General features: G+C 35.1%; 1 protein-coding gene across 6 annotated transcripts in view; it reads left to right on the plus strand.

Moving 5' to 3' along the window:
* Positions 1-27,151, plus strand: part of LOC127538067 (cyclic AMP-dependent transcription factor ATF-7) — a 92,036-nt gene that overhangs the window by 37,006 nt on the left and 27,879 nt on the right. For 4 of the 6 annotated variants that reach the window (XM_051961557.1, XM_051961560.1, XM_051961562.1 and 1 more), the window contains exon 3: positions 26,379-26,475. In XM_051961557.1, coding sequence (XP_051817517.1) covers positions 26,379-26,475 — 97 coding nt within the window. Of the gene's footprint in view, positions 1-24,997; positions 25,084-26,378; positions 26,476-27,151 lie in introns of those variants that run through there. The other 2 variants (XM_051961561.1, XM_051961563.1) reach the window with 2 other exon arrangements.

Here is a 27,151-nt window from a genome sequence, read left to right on the forward strand (position 1 = left end):
TTGAGAGTATGAATTATTTGACTTTGTGTATCCCCAGTGCTTAGTAAAAGCCTATAACATAATAGGAATTTAATAATTGCTTGTTGTTTGCTTCTTTGATTTTTGGAATCCCTTGTTATCTATGGGTACAGCACAACATTTTGAGTGCAACTCCAAAAACCGTTTTTATCAGGGATTTCCTGATAAAAATGATGAAATTCATTGTCTTTTCCTCAAATCTCCTACCAGCAGAGGGGGTGTTTTCCATCCCCTTTTCCCAATACACCAAATTTTTAGTTACCTACCAGATCTGTGATCCTGTCCCTTTTTTCCTACTGTTACAAAATCTTATATTCGCCAAATTTACTTATATGATATCTTCATCATAATTGGTTCTTCATGCTTTTTTTCTCCCAAACATAATCTTCCAGCTGATGCAGCAGATTAAAAAATGGCCAGTGTGCTTCCTTTGCCTGGTTAGCATTGTTTCCTTAATGCAGATTGACTTGCTCAGCAGTAACGTTTTGTCTGCAGCCCTTGTTAGAACCTTCTCTGTGTGTGGATTCATAACACATCTGTGTGTATGTCTACAACACTGTATAAATAATAATAAGTAATCACCAGATGGCCCATAACTGCTCCTCTGGACCCGCCAGGTCTCTTGAAGCTGTTAGTAAAGTCTTTTGGCGTTTTGCGGGGGAAAACTTGTCATAGATTTATTTGTAAAAAAATTCAAACTCACAACTGGGTGTTTAGAACTAGCTATTGCTGTCTGTGTTGTAAATATTTAACAGGCTTTGCACAGTGACAAGTAAAAGCGCCATTATTACCCACATACAGTGACTGCAGAGCTCTTCTCTCTTAGCCATTTAGAAGGGAGACAAGGGGGGAGGGAGGAAAAGAGAAAAGGCAGCTTTTTTTTTCTGATTGAGAAAAAAGAAAATTAAATTTTATAAGAATAAGCTATTCCCCAGTAGAGAAATGATCAAAAGATAATAGTTTTTAAAGGAAGAATTCAAACTATCAGTAACCATGTTTTTTTTTAAAAAAATGCTCCATATCACTAGTAATTTGAGAAATGTAACATAAAGCAACTCTGAGTTTCCACCTTAAAACCATTAGATTGGCAAAGTTGACCCCCAAAAATGATAACTTTTGGAAGCACTATGGATAAACGTTCATTATTATTCTCAGTAAAATTGAATTTGTCTAGCTATGTTACAAAAGTGTTGGAACTATGCCTGAAAAGTTACTAAACTCTTTGTACCTTTGGACCCAATATTATCTCTACTAGACCTGTACTCTCATTTCATCCAAAAGAGAGCTACTAAATAAAAATTCAAGAGTATTTAGTTGGCATAATTCTGTTTATTTAAGCATGTTTTGCATATCTGACTATACCCTACAAGGGATTTAAAAAAAAAAAAAAAAGGAAAAGAACTCATATATATAAAATTGTAGTTCTTTTCATAGTAACCAAATATATGTAACTAAGAAATTATCTTCCTATTGGAGAATAGTTAGACAAATAGTGATGTAGGAATGTAATGAAAGATTATTGCACCATAAGAAATGTCAAAATTGATGGTTTCAAAGGAAATTGGGAAGACCTCTTTGAACTGATGAAGAGTCAAGTGAACAGAGCTTGGAGAACACTTTATATAATAATGACATAGTAGACTTTTTCGAACTCTTATCAGTGCATTGATAAAGCATGAGTCCAGAAGAATAAAGATGAAATACTCTATTTATCGGTAATAGGCTCAAGTACAAAATGAGATGTATATTTCTTGGAAATGGCCAAGTGTAGGAATTTGTTTTGATGGACTGTGCATATTTGTTATGAAGGTTTTGTTTTTGTTGACTCCCTAACCCTGGGACTTGGTAGGAGAAAAAGAAAACAGACTTTTGTTGATTGAAAAAAAAAAAAATTAAAAAAAAAAAAAACAGAAGAAAATCATTAAGTTGTATATTGTGAATAAGATATAAATGGTTCTCTATGGAAGACCATTTGTAAGGTGAAGAAAGGGAACTTTAGCATTCAACTCATTAAACTGTGACTCTAACCAACTTTTTATCCATGTACCAATGGCCAACATAAAACATTTAACCTCTTTTAAATTGAACTAAATAATGAAAACCAAGACTTTTTTCCTCATAGTTTGTTTAATCATATTTCTGAGTCTTTACACCCAAATTACCAACCTTTTTGAAAGAAAGGTTGCACATATAAACAAATATAAGCCTAGAATGTAGGCCCTTGGGTCTCATCTGAAATGTGAAAACATATACTGTTTCATGACATTTCCTTTACAGCAAATGATTGCTTTCATTTTTTTTTTTACTTTTTTTTATTGGCAGATTTTCATGGCAGATAGTTAAAGAAGGGTTGGATTTGGGTTTTTGTTTTTAATCTTTTTTCTCTTGTCTTTTGGTAATTTTCTGTGAAATAATTGCACAGCTCTTATCTCATTGGATCAATGCTTTGATGTCTATACGGAATCTTACTTTTTCATTTAAAATATGTTCTGCTCAAATATGACTGAATTTTTTCAGAAACGTAACCATAATTGTCCCCAATTCCTTCAGTGGTTTCTTTTTTCATAAGATAACTAAAATGAATGTTAAAACAGGAATTGAGTGTCCTAACCCTCAGCATTAGTTTTAGTTCTCTTTTTGTCAGTTTAGATTTAGATGTATTTAATCCCCAGAGGAATTGTTCTTTAAATCATAGCACAACGGCTATTTCTTTCACATCAGGATATGCAGTAAGCATCTCTCTTTCGAAATCTCACTTTTGGAGAAACAACATAGAAATCAAAAAAGAGAAATGCTATTAAAGTTTGTTCTGTGTGGCATTTGGGCTTTTTAGACTTCTTATCTCCTACAGTCATGTTGGGAATTGGACAAGAGGAGGAAAAGGGACTTTTGAGAATTTTGGAGAAATTAGTAATGCTTGGGGCATTATCCCCTTTTCAGGATGCATTTATGTTTCATTAAGAATTATTTGATGCAATGGAAAATTTATTTCTGTTGGTCTCCCCAGGTGAAATGCCACATGAGTATCCCAGAGTTGCAGATTCTGCCATCATATAAAAAATTAAACTGATTTCTCCTGAAATTCTACTCTGAAATGATCACACTGATTATGTCAAAGCCTAAGTAAATATAGCTCCATCTTTGTATCTCGTATTGAGTTTGCAAGACCCAGGTTTGGAAAAAAAAGAGTTCTTTAAAACCATTTGCCTTTAAAAAAAAAAAAATCTTCTTGCATGGATCTGTTTAGAGATTTGAGAATAAATTTGTAATCTTACCCTGTCATCTAAGTCATCGAAGAAAGCAACTTACTATGTGCTAGATTGGCCTTCATTCTCAAAGACACGGCTTCTGGAAGAGCCATTTGCATTAAACCAGAAATAATTATTGGAGCATAGAAGGGATAGCAGTTTCTTATTTCCATAGACAATTTTTCTTTGGTTTTAGGCAATTGTCTCTTTGTTCCTTAAGGGGAGGGGGAGAATCCAGTTATCACATAGATTGGTACTTGTACAACATGGTCATGAAGTTGTTTTGTAAAGGGCAAGCTTAGCTCTTTTTATCCAGTGAGAAAGACAATATTACTAGCAATGAGACTGAACTTTACTGCTAGTGGGTTTTTCTGAAAAGCTCAGTGCAAGCATTCTCTCTTCTGGGAGATAAGACATTTGTTTCATTAATTTTGGGCATTCCAGTAATGCCAGTAATCCAGTAAGATGTTACTGTTCGAGTCTCTTCTTTCTCCTTTTTGTCAATTTTTCACATGTAAATCATATGCCCCTCTCTAAGCTGTTTCTTTCTTCTTTGCCTTGGCATCTTGGTTCTTTTGTTTCATCATTAATGTTATCATAGATGTGAATTTCCAACAGCATTTTTGGTCAACATTCTTCCCTTTTTTTTTTTTTTTTAAAGTTGTGAGTATATTAACGATGTTTTATGAGGAGATGAGTCTGCTATACAACCAACACCTGATTGAGAATGAGCACATATAGACACTTTAGTGGCTTAGGGTTCTTGTCAGTCCAGCTCCTTTGTTGTCACCTCATATTTCAAGAGGTATACTTGGGTGAATGTGTCACTGGAAGGTGAGTTGGACTTTAGATTGAAACAGCAAAGGAGCAGAGAAAAGATATACTCAGTGAGTCACAGCCTAGATCAAAGAAAAAGAAACAAGGAAAGAACTGGGCCAGGGGCCAAAATGAAGATGCTGTAGGAGCAGAAATGTGAAGAGCATTCCTAAAGTCATTTGAGGGAAGAGGAAGGGAATTATAAAGCTTCTTAGAAGACCTTGTGAGATAGTTATCAGGGTTAATCCAAATCTTATTTTTAAATTTCAGATATTCTTAAAAGGGTTAGGATGTTTTTGGAATCTTACTATAAATTATTTTAATCATTTGAATTAACTCAACACTCAGATAAATTTCAACAGGGAAGGAAAATTTTTGTGATAGGAAGAAGCAATGTCAATTTTACAGCTTAGAAGACCTTAGTAGAACTCAGATCTTTGTAGCACTCTAAATGGGGGACTATTGGTAGCATAGGGATATTGAATAACTAGGAAGCAGAGAAGTGGGACACCAGTATTTTCACACTATGTGATATAAATTTTTCCTACTTTTCATATTTGCCTAGTGCCAGCACTACCCTACCTTTCCTTTCAATCCCTTCCCTCAAATTTCTATTTCCTTTCCTAAAAGGAGAGGTTGAAGGAGGAAGAAGGATTTATCTTCCTGAAAATGTCAGTGTTGAGATAATATGTAGAAAAGTGGGTCTTGTCTCCAAAGACCTTTGGAATTGGGGCAAGCAGTTCTGACAATAGACAAAATAAAATTCAGTAGATCTTATGAGGTAGGAGTGTAGTTGTGTATGTATTGTGTGTGCGCGCACATGCGTGCAAATGTAATATATGATAATGAGACATTTGTGGTAGATGGTAAGTTAGTTATACTAGGATTTGTATATGGGACAGTTTAGTTCAATTAGATGATTTATAATTGCCCTGAACATTTGACCCACTTGTCACAATGAGCTGGGCCTAAAACTGACCTCTGTCTATGCAGAAAGTGATGTGAATTATTACTGAAATGAAGGAGCCTCCCAGAAATTGCCTTGGTCTCCTTTATGAATTTTTTTTATTTGCTTAGAAATACTGCTCAGATAAGCCAGCTTTCCCTACTAGAGCCTTTTAGAAAGGGAAAAAAAGGCAGTGCTATCTAGTTTTAGATAATGCTAAGAAATACCTGAGATAATGGCTTTGGGAATGTTATCATCTTCACATGATTAGAAATCCCACAAACTAATTTACGGTCCTTTCTCTCCCTCATTTTATTTTTATGTCCCTGTCTTCCTTTGCCAGTTCCCAGAAGGTAAGGGTCACATCTGATTATCTTGCTTTGTATAGTGTCATTTGCTAGTATGGCATATTTGTCAAGGGCCTGCCATGTTGTATAGTGAGAAGGGGAACTATAACCACAGGGGAATTCCCTGCTGACACTACTGAGGATTGTGGTCTGCCAATGGTTGCCAAATCTTCCTCCAAGAACCTTTTTAGCACTGAATTTAACTGTTGCAGTTCCTTATCTTTTTAAAATTCTTTGACTCAAAAGTCCTTTGTTTATATACCTGCACAGATATTCTGTACCTCTGTTCTTCCACAAACAGGAGGAATTTTATAATAGTTCAAAGTAGACGAGATAGCTTGACTATGAAAGGGGTTAGTTACCAGGTTAGTAAGATAGATAATTATTTGATCATTTAAAATTAAACCCTGTGCTTTAATGGTTGTTATCTTCTTCCTGTTGTCTCTGCACAATGAAACACAGGAGCAAGATTTTTTCTTTCTTTTGAAATAATTCTTTGAATTATCTCTCTCACACACACACAGATTATGACAGTTTTAAAGTTCCCAGTTGTAGTATTTTCATAGAGTTAACTGTATGTTCACCAGAGCGGGGAAATGGTGGAACAGACATCTACAATGCATTGAGCATTATTATTAGATTTAGGAACCATCTTTTGCATTTTAATGTAACTACCATGTTATGTTCATATCTCATGGAAGTTGTCATTCTATCAGAGATGTAAATGTTCCATGCATTGAAAAATGCATTTCAGTTAGTCATTTAGGTTAGGGATGATCCCAGAAAATTCAGCTGTTTATGTAATAAGGTCTCGTTTACAAAATATGGTTATTTACCAAACATTCCAATCTTGAGTACTGAGCCTCCAGCCTTTCTCACTTTTACACCCAGCATGGTACAGAGAGAGGAAGACTCATTGCAGCTAGACTTGGCTTTGTAAAGGCTCTTGTACCTTTTATGCACACTTAGCCACTCTTAAGAAGGCAGCAGAGGGAGCACTCTTGTGTATAGACCAGCAGCTTTTGGCAGAGCAGCAATTAATGGTTTGAACATTTTGTACCTTATTGACTATTTTCATGGTCTTGAGGGAGGCATTTTGCTTCTATATAAACAGTGTCTGGTTGTTCAAATGGAATGGCTTTTTGTTTTTTCTTTTATTTAGTAAAAAAAAAATGTAGACTGATCTGCGCCTTGCTTAGAGGTGATTTCTCCCTTTTTCTTTGCTTCATGAACAGAAGGTCAGGATGTCAGCTCTAATACAAAAAGGAAAGATAGTAATAGAAAAACCTGGTGCTAGAGCAAATTATATTGGAGTTATGTCAGGGAAACACCTTCCCTTTTTCGATTTTCTCCTATGTGTTGGAATTAGTTATATAATCAATGTGTGCTGTTTGTGGGCTTCAATATTTTATTATTTTACTAGCATTCTTCCCTACTATGGACTTTCCTAGTTACAATATAAGAGTTAACCTACCTCACATACTTCATCCCATATCAATGCATCACCAGGATCAGAATTATTGTTTATAAGCTCTCCACAATACTTCTTTCCCAACTTTTCTAGCCCCAGTAGTATGCTGAGAGAGAGAAATAGAGACAGAGACACATATAGACAGAGAAAGAGACAGAGAGAGAAAGGGGAGGAGAATTTAATGATCCCTGTTCAACAAGTGATTAGAAAACTGGAAAATGATTTTGGAGAAATTAAATTTAGAATAGTATCTAATACTGTATGCAAAAAAAAAAAGCTTCAAATGAATGTGACCTTAATATGAAAGGTCATATTATTTAAATAAACAAAATTGCTTTTCCAGTTTAAGTAAGGAATCAATCAGTATTATCATAAAAGAGTTTGATTATATAAAATTTTAAATGATCAAAATCAGTATAATTAAACTAAAAAGAAATGGCCAATTAGGGAAAATACTTTCATTAAAGGGAAAAATCCTTTCCATCAAATATTTGTGACAAAAGACTGGTATCTAAGATGTGTAAGGGATTGACACAAATATGTAAAACCAAGAATCATGAATTTCATAATTACGGTACTTATTAATTATGAATATTTGGTAGGTAAATATTTGTCATTTCCTACAGTACTGTATTTTATTACATTTATATGTTGTAATTGGTTCAGCCATTCCTAATTGATGGACACCCATTTTGTTTCAAATTTTTCTTCCTGCAAAAAAAAAAAAAAAAAAATGCTTCTATAAATATTTTGTTACAGACAGGTCTATTTATTGTCCTTATATTTATTAATAGTATCAGTGATTTAAAAGTTATGTATAGTTCTGTACAATTCAGTGACTTTTGGAGCATGATTCCAAATTGTTTTCTAGATTTATCAGGACTAGTTCATAGTTCCACCAATAGTGAGTTAATGATAGGCAGCTGTGGTAGAATGGATAGAATTTTAGGTCTGGAGTCAGCAAGACCTGAGTTCAGATTTTACCTTCAGACACCAGCTAGCCTTGTGACTTCCGTCAATTCACTTAACCTCACTTTGCCTGTTTCCTCATCTTCAAAATGTGAATGATAATAATAGCACTTACTAACCAGGGCTGTTGTGAGGATCAAATGAGATAATAATTGTAAAATGCTTAGCACAGTGCCTGACATTATTATTAGTTATTGTTATTATTGTCACTGTTATCATTATTACTAATTTATTTGTTTTTCCAACAATTGCCATTTTTGTCCTTTAGTTATCTTTGCCTGTCCATTAGGCATAGTGAAATCCTAGAATTGTCTAAACTTCTTTTATTATTAATGACATGGGAGATTTCTAATATTGTTCTTATAGCTTCTGTTTCATTTAAAAATTTCCTGTTCATACTTTTTGATCCCTTGTCTTTTAGAGAATAATTCTTGCTCTTAAATTTTTGTATAAATTCTGGATATAACTTGGATATCAGACCTTTATCAGAATTTACTGAGGATTTTTTTTATTCTTTTTTTCTCCCCAATTAACTATTTGTCTTCTAGTACTATTAGCTTTAATTATGCTTCCACAAAAATTGTTCAACATTATGTAATAGAAATTATTTGTTTCATCATCTGTGATCAGCTATCCCTCATTTAGTTAGAAATCTCTGCATTTAACTAGCCCAAACATTCTGGACTAATTTGCAACTATGACCAAGCGGCAATTAAATTGTCCATATGCTTTGATGGAGAAATACCACTATGAGATCTGCACTCCAAAGACATCAAATGAAAAGGACCCACATACACCAAAAATGTTTATAGCAATTCTTTTTCTGTTGGCAAAGATTTGATAATGAAGGGAGAGGGTTTTAGAAAAACTTAGGACAGCTTATATGAACTGATGTGAAGTGAACAAAACCAAAACAGTTTACACAGTAATAACAATACTATAAAGATAATCAGCTGTGAAACTTTAATCAAAACAATGATCTACCACAATTTCAAAGGATTCATGATGAAAAATTTTAGAGAACTGATGTGCAGTCTAAAACATACTATTTTCTTTTTTCCTTCTTTCTTTCCTTTTTTTCCCCCTCAGGGAACATTGCATGGCTTCATTTTTCCAATGAATTTTCTATTTATTCTCTTCTCAGTAGGTGGAAGAAGAATAGAAGGAGGGGAGAAATTTAGAACTGAAAATAAAATTTTAAAAAATTCCCCCCTTTGCCATAGTCGTTAAAGATTTCTCTTCTAATTTCTTTATGATATAGGCTTTTATATTTAGATAATGAATTCATTTAGAAGTGTATTGTGTCATATGGAATATTGTAGGCTAGGTCTCATTCACTCAAAGACTTTATTAAAAAATTAATAATAGCTTTTTATTTTCAAAATACAAAAAACTAACAAATATTTTAGTTCTCAGCATTCACTCTTGCAAAATGTTGCATTCCAAATTTTTCTCCCTCCCTTAAGATTTTCTAAGAGTTAAGAAAAGACTGTCTTAGCCATGGCAGGAAATGAATATTCAGCAAGGATGCAGCATTGATTTAGATGAGTATAACTTCCCTGTCTTTATGTTGGCCATATAGATCTGCTCATCAGAAATCTTAGGGAGTAGCAACTTTTGCCTTCTAATGAGCTGGCTTTTATACTTAAGGTACCAGGAAGCTCCATCAACATCTTTAATCCTTTAAGAGTTTCAAGGAGAGATTTGATAATTTTTAAAGGAAAAACTACCTTAGCATCCTCCTTAGAAGATAGTATTCCTATCATTCTACCTATTTAGTGTTAAGGTCTTTCAGAGGAACTTATGTGTCTTAATGACTTTACTGGGTAACAATCTCAGTAATTGAAAAACCTCTGGTACAGATAGCAATTAAGAAAGAAAAGAAGAACTAAAACAGAAAGTCAGCAAAAAAAAAAATAACTAACCCACCCCACCAACAATACTAAGGGCTGCTGAACTCTGATTAATTTTAGTGACTAAATCTGGAGAATAGAGCATGAAATAAATTTCTGCTCTTGGTGGAGATAGGGAAGTTGTAATGTAAAATGCTGCATATATTATCAGACATTGTTTTTACCAATTTGGTTCTTAATAATTTTTCATTCCTACAAAGGAGGGTTCAGTGCTAGATGAATTGGCATAACTGATGATTTTTAAGTCACTGATTAAAAAAATAAATATGGGAGAGGTGATAAATATGCAAAGAATACGAATCAAAATAGAATAGGAGAAATCTAGATTGAAGTGTTCTTGAGAAAATTTGAGGTGACATCACATTTATGATAGAAATTGAAAGAAAATTATAAAGCAATTTGGAACTTTGTCCCAAAAAACAACTGAACTGTATATCCTGTATCCCAGAGAGACCAAAGAAAAGGAAAAATGGACATGTATAAAAATATTTATAGCAATATATTTTTATGGTAGTAAAGAATTGGAAATTGAGGTGATACCCATCATTTGGGGATTAGCTAAACAAATTATGGCATATGAATATGATAGAATGTAATTGTGCTCTTAGAAATGATGAGGGGGCATAGTTTGGGAAGACTTTTATAAACTGATACAAAATGAAATGAACAAAGCTGGAGAACAATTTATTTATTTTATGCTAATAGTTTTACATTTTTAAAAATACATATAAAGATAGTTTTCATCATTTACCTTGCAAAACCTCCAAAATAAGTTAAACAGTTGTGATTCTTCTAAACATATTTCCACATTTATCATGCTGTACAAGAAAAATCAGATCAAAAGGGGGAAAAAAGAGAACAAACAAGCAAACACTATATTGTGATGCACAGTCAGTGCCCATAATCCTCGTTCTGAATGCAGATGGCTCTTTATCACAATACTATTGGAACTGGTCTGAATCACCTCATTATTGAAAAGAGCAATGTCCATCAGAATAGATCATTGTATAATCTTGTTGTCATGTAAAATGTTCTCTTAGTTCACTTCACTCAAAATCAGTTCATATAGGTCTCTCCAAGCCTTTCTGAAATCATCCTGCTGATTGTTTCCTATAGAACAGTATATCATAACTTATTCAGCCATTCCCCAACTGATGGGCATCCACCAATATCCAGGTCCTTTTCACCACAAAAATGGCTGACACAAACATTTTTGCACATGTGCATCCTTTTTCCTTTTTAATGATCTCTTTGGGATACAGACCCAGTAGAGACCCTGTTGGATCAAAGGGTGTGCACAGTTTGATAGCCCTTTGGATATAGTTTCAAATTGCTCTCAAGAATGGTTGGATCTAGCAGGGTGATTTCAGAAAGGCCTGGAGAGACTTACATGAACTGATGCTGAGTGAAATGAGCAGGACCAGGAGATCATTATCTACTTCAACAACAATACTATATGGTGATCAATTCTGATGGACGTGGCTCTCTTCAACAATGAGATGAACCAAATCAGTTCCAATAGAGCAGTAATGAACTGACCCAGCTACACCCAGTGAAAGAACCACTACATAGAATTTCCCAATCCCTCTATTTTTGTCCACCGGCATTTTTGATTTCCTTCACAGGCTAATTGTACACTATTTCAAGTCTGATTCTTTTTGTACAGCAAAATAACTGTATGGACATGTATACATATGTTGTATTTAACTTATACTTTAACATATTTAACATGTATTGGGCAGGTTGACCAACCTGCCATTTGGGAGAAGGGGTGGGGGGAAGGAGGGGAAAAATTGGAACAAAAGGTTTTGCAGTTGTCAATGCTGAAAAATTACCCATGCATATATCTTGCAAATAAAAAAAGCTATAATTTAAAAAAGGGAGGGGGAATAAATAAAAAAAAAAAAAAAGCAAAAGAGGGGAAAAAAAGAATGGTTGGATTGGTTCACAATAGAGAACAATTTATACAAAAATAATAATATTGGAAAGACAAAGAATATTGAACAATTTAGGAAGTCAGGTCAACAAGAGAGCAACCTCAGTTCCAGAGGGCTCAGGATGAAACATGTTACCTACCCACCTCCAGATAGATATCACCATCTCCTGTGCAGATTGAGGATCTTTATTTTTTGGACATTACCAATTTAGATTTCTTGTTATTTTTTGTTTATTTGTAACAGATTTTGTCTTCCCTCCCTCCCTTCCTTCCCTCGTTCCTTCCTTTCTCCTTCCCTCCTCCCTTTTTTAAAAGGGTGGGGTAATGAAATCCTTCAAGTGACATTCTTCTCCTGATGAAAGAGGAGAGAGGCTCAAAAAGATCATACAGGGAGAGAGGGATGAGAATAACAGGCCATATGTAATAAGTTTCCACATGATACTAAGCACTAAATTCTTTTAAATATACATTTTATTAATACAAATCTAGTTTGTAATAAGGCATAATCTATGTGGTTTACTGTCAAATTAATATTTGGGTTCTTTTTCTTTCAAATTGCTATTATTTATAAAAGGTTAACCAGAAAAACATAGTTATGTGTCACTGATCTGGTCCAGATAAGTAAGGTTTATTTTCGGGAACAGACAGGTGAAGGTTTTATGGTAGCAGTATAATTGCCTGGAATTCAGTGCCACCTGTTATTGTCTTTTATTTACCTACCCTTTGAATAGCTCAGTTCTCCAATTATATTTAGGTTAGAAAGATTTTATGTTTGAAAGCTATAGTTTTCAGTTAGGAAGATTGCCAGAGGACTTCGAATTCAGATTTCAGATTTCCATTTCTCTGCTCATCCTTCCCTTAGTTGATATGCTTATTCATTCTTTTCCCAACTAAGAGGTTAAAAAAATAATGTAATATGAAGGTTGATTGATCCGTTATCACCTACTTTGTCAGCCAGGTTGTGGTATTGGGGTAGAAAGCATCAAGGTACAAAAAAGGGTCTGTAACAGCTTTAGGCCTCCAATAAAATGGTGGAGTGATTGAAAAACCATATCCATAACTCAAGACTAAGAACACAAGAAAGAGTATTTCGTTTTTAAAAAAAAAAAAAAGTGACATCTCAGCTTTTCTTTGTGGCTTGTTCTAGCCCCCAAATATGTTCCTCCAATCAAATAAACACTTCATCTCCACTCACTTTACCAGTGGCCAGATCACATTATCAAATGACTTAAGATCAGTGACCTAAGGATAGTGAGATTTTTTTTACTTCTCTCTAGCAAAATAAGGAAGAACCAGCGTATTCCACATATACCCTTTCCAATTGTTAGCTATTTGAGAAATCAGCTAAACCAATTCAGACTTTGTTGGTGCACTTTATTGGTCTTCTGTCTTTTCTATAGATCTTTCTGGTTTCTTTCCGAGTTCTTTCTTTATCCCTGGCAAAATATTTTCCCTTACTGTGTGTGTGTGTGTTTTTTTTTGTTTGTTTGTTTGTTTTTTAGTAATTAAAGACATATTTACCCAGTTAGCTTGTGCCTAGCTCCTAAATCTTTTCTCCAGAAGTATTTGTATTATCTAACTTTGTCTTTTCTTCAACTTGACTACTTTAAAACTGACCATAAGTTCTCAGAAGACAGAAATCATGTTGTAATATGTAATGTCTGCCTAGCTCATGGGAGGCACTAAACTTAAAAAATAATTTATATTCAATCATTCAATAAAAATGATGTTCGGGGGCTCTATTATCAAGAGATATCATTAGTATATTTTTCTGATAAAGGTGGGTTTTTACCATCTTAGGGGGAGAAGATAATAAAAGGAGCTTTTCTAGCTTCAGACACCTAGATTCTTAAAGTGAAATGTTTCCCCCAGTTGGAAAGTTAAGAATTGCCACATTTCCAGGATGGTTATGTAAATAATAGTAATTAAGCACTTTTTCCTCAGACCCATCCTAACAAAAAAGAAATGGCAAAATTTAAAACAGATGCATTTGAAAACTCTCAATTGGATAAGCAAAAACTGTCCAAAAAAAATCTTTTCAGTTTTGTTAAATATTTATGTAGTTTTTTTTTCTCTGACATTTTGGTACACTGATAATTTTGTTTTTTGTTTCTTATATTGTGTTTTATAAGTAAATTAGTCATGTACGGTGAATAGAACTAGGACCTAAGAATGCCAGCTGTAATTTATTTGGGCCTGGATATTTGGGTACTAATGTACCCAAGATTTATCACTAATCCACAAAGATTTTTTGAGGATTAAAGCCACTAATTTACTCCACTGAGTATGAAATCACCAGACAAAAAGCTAATATACTATGTGCATTAATCCTTATGGACAGATCCTAGCAGTGTCCTAGAATTCCCAGAGCTACACCATAGGCAAGGAGTCATTGGAGGAGAAGAGGAGCCTGGGTTCCCTCCTACAAATTTTTTTGATGATTGAGATTACCTCAGGTTTTGATTATTTCAAATACAGAGACACAAAGAGCAACTTCACCTGCAAACAGTTGGTGCTATTTCAGAGTTGGATAAAAAGAAGCTCTTAGGGTTTGAGTAACTTAGATGGCCATGGGTATCAGAAGAGCCACTGAAATACTCTATATATGGGTTACGTACATCAGGAAAGCAGTAGGAGGATCTTTGTGGCATATTCCATCTCTAGAATACTAGTATTAGAAGAGTATAGTTTAATGATGATTAGTAAAGGATCTGAATGTCTTTAAAATCACTATTTCTTCAGAATTCTTTATTAGTAGATTAGATTAGGTTTATAATGTACGAAATAAGAGAAGAAACATGGGAGGTTAAATAGAAAATTTTGACTGCATGAAATTTAAAACTTACAACTAGTGTCATCAAAATTGGAAGGAAAGCAGGAAAATGGGGAAGGGGCAATTTGACAGCAAGATTCTCTGATAAAGGTCTCATGTCTCAAATATATTGGAACTGAAAGATCTATTCTTGTATTGATATATGCTCAAAGGATATGATCAGGCAGTTTTCAGAAGAAGAAATCAAAGCTATCAATAATGACATGAAAAAATGTTCTAAATCATTAATAATTACAGAAATGTAAATTAAAGCAACTCTAAAATATCATCTCACACCTATCAGATTGGCTAACGAGGTAGAAGAGGAAATTGACAGATGTTGGAGGGATTGTGGAAAAATAGGGACACTAATGCATTGTTGGTAGAGTTATGAACTGGTTCAGTCATTCAAAACAACTTGGAACTATGTCCAAAGGACTACCCTTTGATCCACAGTACCACCCCCAGGTCTTTGTCCCAAAGAAGTCAAAGAAAAAGGACCTATATGTACAAATAAATATTTATAAATAAATAAATATAAATAAATATTTATAGCTCTTTTGTGGTGGCAAAGAATTAAAAATGAAGAGGATGTTCATCAGTTAAGTAATGGCTAAACAAGGTATATGGTATATGATAATAATGGAATACTCTTGTGCTATAAGAAATGATGAAAGGAATGGTTTCATAGAAACCTGGAAAGACATATAGGAACTGGTGCAAAATGAAGTGAGCAGAACCAGAAAAACACAGTAATAGCAAATATTGTAAATGTGACGAATTGTGAAAAACAATCAGCTACTCTTAACAGTGATCCAAAGCAGTTCCATAGGATTTGTGATGAAAAATGCTGTCCCCTCCAGCAGGAGAACTGATGAACTCTTAAATGCACATTGTAGCAATTTTTCCACTTCTTTTTTTCGTGCTTATTTTAGTATATTAGCATATGGAAATATGTTTCACATGACTTCACATGTATAATGGGTATCATATTGTCTGCCTTCATATGGGAGGAAAGGGACTCGAGGGAGGGAGAGAATTTGGAACTCAAATTTTAAAATATTTTTTAAAATTATAGGGGGGGAAATCATTGTTTCTTAAAAAGTCTTTTGCCTTTCCTAACAGTTCAGCAGTGGAGCAGAGATAACAATAAGTACGAGTAGTCGAAGTATAAGATTTAAAATGCCCTGATTTGATAAATGGATAAAAGTGGTTACATATTACAGCTTGGTCGTTTTCCTTAAATATGATACCCAGAACTGAGCACAACATTCTAGACATAGAACAAAATGCTGTGTAGTTCTATATAGCCTCTTGTTCTGGATATGATAGGCCATCAAAGACTCGAGACTAATATTTGCCCCATTCTTTGTCCTCCCCAGTTCATTTCTGTTAGGATTGGCTTATGTGAGTTTGAAATCCATTTTATTGTAATTCAAATGTCTGTAATTTGGCTAGGCAAAAGACGACAGTCAAAATGAAGAAAACTGACATAAAAATGAGTGGTGTCAACTGGAAATGGAAAGCATCAGAACTCTGATAAAAGTGGGGCTAACCCTGAATGTAAGAGAACTTGATGGTAAAGCAAGATACAGAATGAGGCATAAATTTAAAAGATGAGCATTGTACTCATTTGTTTTATTCAACTGCTTATTTGCATCTTAATTTCTTTTTCATGTGATGATCTTTATTCCAGTCACTTTATCCATATTGAATTTATTTTGGAAAATGGTATAAGATGTTGGCTAATCTTAATTTTTTTCCAGTTTTCTACTTTTCCTAGGCAAGAAAATTTTTAGAAATTGACAGTAATGTTAAATAAGCAAAGAAAAGAACAGTTTGTGAATTTTAAAAAAAGTCTTCAGCTGCCTGAAAAAAAACTGTCTAAAATTACATGTTGCTATTAATTGCAAGTTATAATAATTAAGACACTGCAGTTAAATATGTGGTTTATATATTCTTTCTCTCTTCCTTCTTCAGTGTCTGACATAGCTTTTCCTTTAGTCATAGCCATACAGGAATCTTCCCCAACTGGAGGAATCCATTTCTTGATTCTTCTTGGCTCTTTTAGAATCTTGTTATTGTGCCATATAAAATCCAAGTGAGAAGGAAGTCAAACAATATAGAAATGTTCCAGTTCCTAAACACATCTATACCTTATTTATTATAACAAGGACAATGCCTCTAAGGTAGTGGTATCCAAACTTAAAAAAAAAAAAAAAAACTCTATTAATAAAAAAAAAATTCAGCACAGTCTTCCCTACATGTATGTCATATTTACTTATTTTAAATTCTTTTTTTTTTCCCCTGAGGCACTTGGGGTATGACTTGCCCAGGGTCACACAGCTAGGAATTATTAAGCGTCTGAGGCCAGATTTGAACTCAAGTTCTCCTGACTTTAGGGGAAGTGCTTTATCCCCTGCACCAACTAGCTACTCCTTATTTTAAATTCTTCATACAAGATTATATATTTAGAAATGAATGAGAACTTGGAGATTATCAGATTCAGTCTCCTCTTCTCATCGAATGAGAAACTGAAACTTAGTAGGCAGTTGATTTGCCTAGGGTCTCACACCTACTAATTGTCTGAGGTAGCATTTGAACTCAAGTCTTTCAGATGTCAAGTCCCATATCCATTAAGAAGGGGACATTTTCCCATTGACATCTGAATACAGAGTGTGGTGGGTGCTAGGTTGGGGTTAATTATAATTGCTCTGAAGGTCAAATAACAACTTGGGTTGGGGAAAGCAAAGGAGTATTCAGGGTAGAGGTGGTTGTGCTGGAAATGCCTTAAATTTGGCTCCTATGGGGAAAATAGGAATTGACTCTTTTAGTTGGTTTATTGTACAGCCTTTGCCATTAACTTTAGAGATTACTGTTCTAGAATATTGTGACCTAAATTAATGCCATATTGTTTGAGAAGTAGAGTTGGTATGATGGATGGACTGCTGGCCTTAGAGCCACAATTCAAGTATAGCCTCTTTGATACTCACTAGCTGTGTGACCATATCTGTAAAATGGTTGGGGAATGGATTTATTGTGAAGCCCAAATAAGATTAATATATTTAAAGCACTTTCCAAACCTTAAGGTACTATATAAATGTTGTTAGTTTTTATTATTAAATTGCTTCATTGCTGTTAGGGTTTTTTCCCCCCCTTTTTAAGCAGATATTTGTGCAGAGAGCATTTTATTGTTGCAGGAACAATGCTCAGTAATGGGATCATGTGTCATGGGGAAACAAATTGATTATATAATGTCCATTTACACACTGGTGGCATACCTTTTAGGGCTGTGAAATGGGAATTGGGACTCTGAAACCAGCTGTTTTAGAGCTACTTCTGGGTTAAAGAGCAATTCTGATTAGGGATCACAGAAATATAATTTATGTCTCAAGGATTCTCTCTTATTCTTAATGCTTACTCTATGCAGTTGGGATCTCCAGTAATGACTAGACTAGATAGGTTTCTGTAATTGTAAAATCCAGATCATTGATACCAAGGGAGATGCAAAGTATATCTGAATCTGACTAAAAAGGACTTTTTCCAAATGTGGGGTAGAAAAAGGGGTTGATTAGATTAATAAGGAGAATCAGGAAAGGCTTTTCATATAGGAGATGACGCTTGTGCTTTTATGTATAAGTAGGATTTGAATGGAGAAAATTGAAAGTAAGATTATTCCACACAGAAGTAAGTAAAACAGAAGCTTAGAGATGGGAAAGCATGGGTGTACTTTTTTTGTTGAATAGCACATGGACCAGTTTGGCTAGATCATAAGAGAATAATGGAAAGTTACGTTGAAGCCAAAGAGTCAAAAGCTCTTCCTAATGTCTGACTTTTTATCCTTTTGAAATTTTGCTTGTTTATTGTCCCATCCTTTTCAAATTGCAATACTGATTTTTGTTGTTTGATTGGATGCAACTCTGGGTTTCATAGGCAAACACTAGCATTCCAGGGTAGCAGTCCCTCCCTTTAATATAGGGGATGAACAGATGGCTACACTAAGCCAACCCACCCCTGAACTATGCATTTGGATGGGGTTCTGCAGCTTTGTAGCATTTCAGTTAAATATGCTAGTTGGCAGAAAAGTGTGGGCAGAATGGCTCCTGATATCAAGGCACAGTTTTAACAATCCAAAATTCTTTCTTCCTTTTACATTATGGGCAGACTTGGTTAACTGCCAGAGATATTTAAGATAATCTATACAGCCTCCCTGAAACATGGATGATTGCTTCAACTTCATAGATGGACGAATCCTAGTATGGACCTTCTAGATTTTTCTGTTTCATTCTCTGTCTCTTGGTCTCTATCTCCATCTCCTCCCTCTCACTTCTCTTTCTGCCTCCCCCCTCCCCCCTTTTATTTCCTCCGTTTCTCTGTTCCTCTGTCTCCTCTCCCTCCCTTTCTCCCTCTTATTTCCCTCTTCTTGTCTTTCTCCCTCATCTTTCTTATTTCCTTGATGGAATATTCATTGGGGCTTTGAAGAAGGATTTTGATGTTCTTTTTAAAAATTTTACTTTATAAATTCTTTTGCTCCTATGTGCAGCATGAGCTGCTGGTATGGCTGTTTTTATTTGTTGAGTGATCCTGTACTTTTAAATGATTCATTCAGAAGCTATGGAGCATTCTGAGCAGGATATGTGACTCATTTGGTAAACAGCAACACCTTGGAAAAGACAGTGGAAGCTTGGTGTTGGCTTTATGAAGTAGAAATGAAAGGGGAAACAGGTTCCACACATATGACTACATCTAGCCATTGATGTTTCTGCATATATTTACTCCTTAGTCTATCTGTTCCAAATAATCAGCAAGAAAGCAAAAGCACAATAGTGTAGGGGTAGAGGGAGAAGCATTAAGATAGAGGCAGCCAGTGGATAAAACACTGGGCTTGGAATCAGAAAGACCTGAGATCAAATTAAGCATCAGAAACTTACTAGCTATGTGACCCTGGGCAAGTCACTTAAACTCTGTTTGCCTCAGTTTCCTCAGCTATAAAATGGAGATAATGACAGCATCTATCTTAAAGGGATTGTTAAGAGGATACAATAGATAATATGAGTGAAGCATTTAATGCCTGGTACATCGTAATTTTATAAACTTAAAGAATTTAATGAATGGTAATTATCTTTCCTTCCCCATAAGTTAGTAGCATATCTCCCTGTCTCTTAGAATGGTTGTTTAATTAACTAACATTGTCCTCTTGGCTCTTTTTAGTTATACTGACCAGTTATCACCATATCACCTTTCCCATTGCATCTCAGGTTCTGGGACTTGGATCTAATCTTTTAAATAAAAACTTGCATAAGATCTTTTCTTATTTGTTTCCAAGAGAATTTGTTCAAAAGGAAAACTTAGAGATGAAAGTTTTTCCATTCATTTAGTATTCCTAGAACTAAAAGGCATTTGGAGCTAATATAAGTTTTGGACTGCTGTTTTTCCCAAATATAGAAACAATACATAATATTAAAGGACAGCATAGTTAGGGCACTATTGGTGGAACTATGAATTGAGATGATCATGCTGGAAAGTAATTTGGAATTATTTTTTTTGTTTTTAAGCGACTAAAATGTTTTTAGTCCTTTAGCCCAAAGAGCCTTTTTGCCAAAGATATAGCCCAAAAGGCATCATATATTCATAGCAGAATTTTTTTCTAGTAACAAAGAATGGAACCAATTGTAAGTTCCCGTCATCTAGAAAATGACTAAACAAATTGTGATACAAAAGTAAGCAAATATAAAGAATTTAGAGAAGCATAGATTTCTTCATATGAACTGAGGGAAGTGAGATAAACAGAATTTGGAAAGTAGAATACATGTGACTAAACAGAGTAAATGGAAAGAACAATGATCAGAGAAAAAAAATGTTGCAGAATTGTAATAGTCCATTGTTTCTCAAAAGAGTGGAGAAAATGCACTTTCATTCTTTAATTATAGAGGTGGAGGGAACTATGAGATGCATATTGCATATGCTCTCAGACATAATCCAAGTATTACTCCATGTTTGCCAAACTTTTTTTCCTTATTTTTTTATGATTTTGATCATTTTGTGATCATTCTGTACTCTAAGGAAGAGAGAAGTAATTTATTTGATATTGAAAGAGATGTAATAAAAGATAATGTTGAGTAATCATAAGAGAAAAAGTCTTTGTAAGAAGAAGAAAGAAGTTTAGAAGGGAGACACTGATAGGATGTTAGAACTACCATTACCAAATGTAAAATATACTCAAAACAAGCCGAATTTAATTGAAATTGATTTTTATAATAAATATAGGATAGAAAGTAGTTTCTAATGTAATCCTTTCCTTTTTTTGTATAGGAAAATAGTCATTTGTTTCTGTTTGCCAAGTTCATTATTTTAAAAAATAAAATTTTAAAATAATAAATAAAAAATTAAAGTACCAATAAAATTTTTGAAAGAGCATTGTATTAGAAATGAGAAGACCTGGTTCTAGTCCCACCTCTTAACATTTAACTATCCACAAAATTGTAACAAGAGCTGCCATTAGAACATTGGGAGGAGATCACAATTTTATCATCTTCTCTTTAGTGTAAAATTAACCAGCCTTGATGGTTACATTTTACTTTGTTCCACTTTAACATTTAGGCTTTTAAGATTCTATAATTTCCCAAAGTTGATGCCCATCCTTTGAGGTATGGCTAAATGGGTTGTGGAGCATAAAAATAATAGAATATATCACTGTGCTATAAGAAATAATGATGTGATGGAATACAGAGAAGTATGGGAAGACTTATTTGAGCTGATTCAAAATGAAATTAGCAGAATCAAGAAAACAATTTACATATTAATTACAGCAATGTAAATAGAAAGAACAAAACAAGTGAAATTGGTATATATAAATTGGTATATATAAAGTTATAATGACCAAGATTTACCCCAATAATCAGAATGAATGGAACTTGAAGCTTCTGGTTTTTCTCCTTCCTTCCCTATTGTCATTCTTTTCCAATGCCTACCTTAATCTTTCTAAGAGTAGGAAGTTGAAGTAAATTAATGATAGCAGAGGATAAACACACATTTTCAAACATGAAGCAAATCTACCCAAATTCTAATAGCTAGATTAGCCAAGAACACCATTTCATGACATAATCTGTCTGATGATTGAGTGAATGTCATAGAAATTTTGTTTACTGTAATGGTTTTCCTAAGGACCACACTGTAGCCAGAGAGTCTCTAAAGTGCATATATACCCATGTCTGTCTGACCTGGAGCCACCATGCAAAGCTGCAGCTTTAGTTAGGCTGAGACTTCATTTTGTTTTCTCTCTAGCCGTGCACAGTGATTTTGTTTCAGTGGGCTGTAAATTTATTATAAACATTATCTTGTCCACTGACTTGCTTAGAGACCAAGAAATCATTCTTAAATTTTAAAAAATCCTAATCCTTCTCCTTAAAATAGAAAACCTTTTAGAAAGAATACATCCAAACACTCCTAGTTTACAAAAACAATCATGGGGCAGCTAGGTGGTGCGATGGATAGAACACCAGTCCTAAAGTCAGGAGGACCTGAGTTCAAATGTGATCTCAGACACTTAATTACTTCCTAGTTGCGTGGCTCTGGACAAGTCACTTAACCCCAATTGCCTCAGCCAAAAAAAAAAAAAAAAAAAAAAAAAAAACCAAAAAAATCAGTCATCCTTTTTGTGGACCTCTAGACCTCCTGGTTTTTTACGTGACCATCATGATTCCATCAGTCCCAAGAAACAGGATTTCTCCCACATACTTTTATATGAATGAGTTAGAGGATTAAACCTAGGAGAAATTTCACTATAAACTGACTTTCATTTATTTTTGTGCCTTCACTGTTTCCCTGTTAAGCTAAGCAGAGTAAAGCTCCCTTCTCCCTATTTTTCTTGCTCTGGGGAGTAGGAATTAGATGTAGCCAAATGTATTTTGATTTAAATGTCATCCATGTTTCATGTATGAAATCTCTGAATAACTAGCAGAGCACATAAATGCCATGAAATCATCTCATATGGGGGAATGTTTGATTCTCTCCTTTTCTTTCCTTAGCACAGTTATTGGCATGGTTGTAGCACATCAGCCATTTTATAAAATAACGATGGAGTTTTTCTCTTTTTGCTTTTTTTAAAGTCTTCCAAGTTTTCAAGTCCAAAAACATGTGTTGGCAGTTTGGCAAGCTAAACTAAAAACAGCTTTTATTCTTTTTCCTTCCTTTCCTTCTCCTGTTGCTCTGTTATTAATATAGCATTGCACCTAAGAAAATGGACTTAAAAAAAAAACTAGGATTGAAAAATGTTAAACCCTTTATTTGGGACTCTTTGGATTGATTATTACTAGACTTATCTAGTTCTTTTAGGTTATGTGCAGAAAACATTACCCACTTATAATCCATACTTTTTCGAGTTTGTTAAAGCATATTGGCATTCAATCTTTTCCAAGCTATATCACAAATCTGTTCTGCTTTGGCCCTATGGGCCAGAATCTAGAAAAATAGGTGAAATTGCAGAATGACAAATTTAGGCTTTGTATTTAAAACAAACAAACAAAAAAGCTTCCCAACAGAATTCAATGTGGGCTTCCCTCGGAAAGTTTCAAGTAGAGCTGGATTGCCACTTGTTTAAAATGCCATAAAAAGAATTCTCATATTCTCTCTCGCTCTCTCTCTCTTTAATTAAAGCTTTTTATTTTTCTAAACACATGCATGGACAATTCTTCAACCTTTGCCCTTGCAAACCCTGTGTTCCAATTCCCCCATGCCTTTCCCTACATGGAAAGTAGAAAAGGATTCTCTTTTAGGAACATGTTAGACAGATGTCCTTGAATGTCTCTTTCAGCCTTAAGATACTGTGATCCTTTCAAGACACTTAGATCTGCTTCCCTATTCCAATGTGCCCTGAATTCAGTATCTCTCAATTTTAATGCTCTCTTTTGTTTCCAGCCCAAAGAGGTACTCGGTTAAACATTTATAGATAATAAGTCAATATTCTTTACCATTCAGTTGACATGAATATTTCCTTAGGTGGATGGTTATTTGCAGATCTATTGTAGTAGCATAGGCAACTAAGACCAAAAATTTTCCTCATTTAATTTTTTTAAAATAACATTATTTCCAGAGGAGAGTTGCCTCAAAGGCACATTTCAGGTCTGTTCCATATAGATGCAGCCTGATGGATCTTTTTCACTTCTATTTCTATCTCACATTACAAAAAAATTCAGAAAAGAGATCATCAGTCTCTTCTCCATAGCATTTTTCCCAATAAACTTTTATATCCCTCTTCACTTCCAGCCTTGTTATAGAGTTGTATTTGAACTAACTTGGAAATAACTGGAGCTGAGCTGAGAATAAGCTGTGCTCTTCTTCCGACTAACTTTGCTTCAACTCTCCTCCTGTAGTGTTCAACATGATTTAAGTTTAGAGGTGGGGGAATGATTTGGGGAAAATATATGGCTCAAGGGAAAGAGCATATGAGAGAGACAGAGACACACACACAAAGAGGGAGAGGAGAAAGAACTAGAAGCCAGATCATTAAAAAAAAAAAAAAAAAAAAGTTGAGTCTGAAGCAGTCATAACATAGAAGAAAGATATCAAGAAATTTCTAGCAGAAAAAAAAAAAAGATTTCTTTCATTGTAACCAGAAAAGTTGAAAAAATAGTTTTAGGGGCAGCTAGGTGGTGCAGTGGATAAAGCACCAGCCCTGAAGTCAGGAGAACCTGAGTTCAAATCTGGTCTCAGACACTTACCACTTCCTAGCTGTGTGACCCTGGGCAAGTAAGTTACTCAATCCCAATTGCCTCAGCAAAAGGAAAAAAGGAAAGGGAAAAAAAAAAAAAAAAAAGAAATAGTTTTAGTTTTCTCCTTCAGTGCTTACTAAACCCTCTTAAGCCCTCCATGGTGACATGTTATACACCCCTATTCACCTATCTTCCCAAGTGAGGCTAGCAATCTTCATTTACCTCCTTTACCTTTGGGAAAATTGTACAAGTAAAGAGATGAGTACTTAACAAGAGTAGAAACTTGATCTCCTACCTCATTTCCCCTCTTGAGATATTTCGCATTTGTTTCTTTCAACAAAATCAGGTCATGCTATTGAGTTTGTTATCTTGCCTAATGACTTTTCTATGCCAGTATTCTAGCTTTGCCTTTGATTCTCCAAATAAATCATTGTTGAGGCAATCATTGAGTAGGAACTTTTCCTTCCTTTCTTTCTCCTTCCTTCCCTTCCCTCTTTTCCTTCCTCCCTCTCCCCTCCCCCAGCCCTTCTTAATCCAATGCCTGGCGTTCAGTGGGTATTTAATAAGTGCTTTTAAATTACATTAGAGCACTACCTCCTTTGCAAAATCCCAGCCATCTTTTTACTTGACCTTATTTCTAGCAAATAAAAGTCTTGTATTTATTGTATCTCCTGTATCCAAATTTGCATCATCAGATAAGGTTCAGAGTAGCTTTGAGGAAAAGGACAATGGCTGTTTTCTATGCCCAGAGGAAAAAAAAAATATCTTGGGCAACCTGGGAAATGTTTTTCTCTGCTTGCCTCTCTGCCAGGTTTAAGAAAAAAAGAAAAGAAAAAGGAAATGGATTGAGATAATTCAATTGGATTTGAAAACAGAGTTCTACCTAAAGCAGCTGAGGTATGAAGGAGTAAATTCTATTTAGGGAACATTGAAATCAAAAAACAGGTGTGGAAAAGCAAGGTTGAAGAGAGGAAGTGGAGGAAGAATAGGTCCAATAGAAGAGAATTCAATTAGTCACTATTTCTAGAAGCAAAAAGGCAGATGAAACTGTGTGGTACTATTGAAGGGATTGCAGAAAACTACTCTCTCCAAACATGGTGTTGCAGACAATTTGTTGCAGAAGAGGAGCAGCTAGTCAGCCTCCATGAGGTTTTTTTGTGTTATTTTTTGAATTACCAGTGTTGATCTGTTTCCTTCCTTGTCTCCCTGGTGAGCAAGCTCTTGCAGCATGCAGGCTTGCATGTATACACATGCCACTTTAGAGAAGGTCTTGGGGGAGTGGCATAATTATGGTTTAGTGATTCTGTCTTGCCAATAAGAAGCTGAAGGTAGATCTGGGTTTTACCTACTCATTCCTTATCCACTCAATTCCCCCACATAAGACGGCAAAATCCCCGCCCCCCTATCTTCAATTGTATTTTTATGCAACTGTTATAAAGTCTATGGCATTGTGCTGGCCTCTTTATGGCTTGTGCAGTCTCTGTGCCTGCCCCTGATGAGGAGAAATAGCATTTGGCCGATGGGATGGTTTGTGCCTTTACTGCTGGCCGTTGGGCTTCAGTCCTCCGCAGCTCCGTCCCGGCTCATTAAAACCCAGAGCCAAATGGTTACATTGATGCCTGCTGTAGCACTGCAGGGGCCAGGAAGTTAAATGGATCTCCTAATCCTGCATAATTTATCTCCCTGTTAGTCCCTCATAAAACAGCCCGATTCAGCCCCACCACCAAGAGCTATATTCTGAATTTCCTATTTTTTGATGGCCAGCCTTTCCCTGCTTCTCTCTTTATTATTATTATTAAAAATTATTTTCCCCTTGTTCTCCAGGAGTTGGCCTTAATGATTCTTTCATTTGGAGCCTTCAGCTTGCACCCCACTTCACTAACAATCTGTCCACTTGTCTTGTTTGGACTTAATACCACAGAGCAGTTGGTGCTCTGTTCTTCCCCCTCCCCTCTCCTCCTGTTGTCTATTGCCTTTTCTCCCTCTCTACTCCCAACCCTTACTTCCATCCTTTCTTTTCTTCATCACATGTCTTTTCCCACCCCCACCCCCACCTCCCAAAAAAAGAATTCTTCATCTTCCCTGACCTTCTCTCCAGGGACTGTTCCTGTTGTAAGACATCCAATAAGACATTTTTAGGGCATCAATTCAATGACTCCTCCCATCCTCATCTCTCTCCATTTCTGTTTCAGAGATTTACAAACGAGGACCACCTGGCGGTTCATAAACACAAGCATGAGATGACATTGAAATTTGGCCCAGCCCGGACAGACTCAGTCATCATTGCAGGTATTCACTGCTCCAAAAGCCACGTGCTTCAATATCACCCCACAGTTAAGATTAATACCAGGGACCAGATGTACGGAGAACTGCTCTTCCCTTCCCCCATTAAGAGCTTTTGTGTGATCTGCATTTGATCAGGAAAAAAAGGAACACTGAAAACTCCCAAGTTTCTGTTCTCTTCCTTTTTCTTCTTCCCTCCTCTTCCCTTCTCCCCACTCCCTCCATTTTTAATAATAAGATCAGCTTCTGTGGTTTTAGTGGATAGGCATATAAGATTTTTTCTTGGATTTCTCTTCGTTTTCCTTGCATCCATTTTATTAAGATTCTTGAAGATTTATGGGCAGAAGAGGCCTTTGATATTTCTTCCTACAGCTGATGAGGTGAGGAACAAAAGAAGGTGAGAAAGCTGACCCTGCTTGGCTACTGCTTCTCCAATGAGTGTCAGTTTTCCTGAGCCAGGGAGCTGACAGTTCATAAATTCAGCCATTTTCCCTCTCCCAGCCACGGCTGGGAGCCCATTTCCAAAACTTAGATAAGACATTCAATCAATAGCACTTTTCTAAGCAAATTTGGGTGCTCTGGAGCTTTTCATGAGTTGTCGATCTCAACTGTTGTCCCTCCTTGTATCTTTCTCTATTATGGTATCAAATGTAACAGCAGCCTATCATTTCAGGTGTACCAG

Source organism: Antechinus flavipes, chromosome 5, assembly GCF_016432865.1.
Source record: "Antechinus flavipes isolate AdamAnt ecotype Samford, QLD, Australia chromosome 5, AdamAnt_v2, whole genome shotgun sequence".
NCBI lineage: Eukaryota > Metazoa > Chordata > Mammalia > Dasyuromorphia > Dasyuridae > Antechinus > Antechinus flavipes.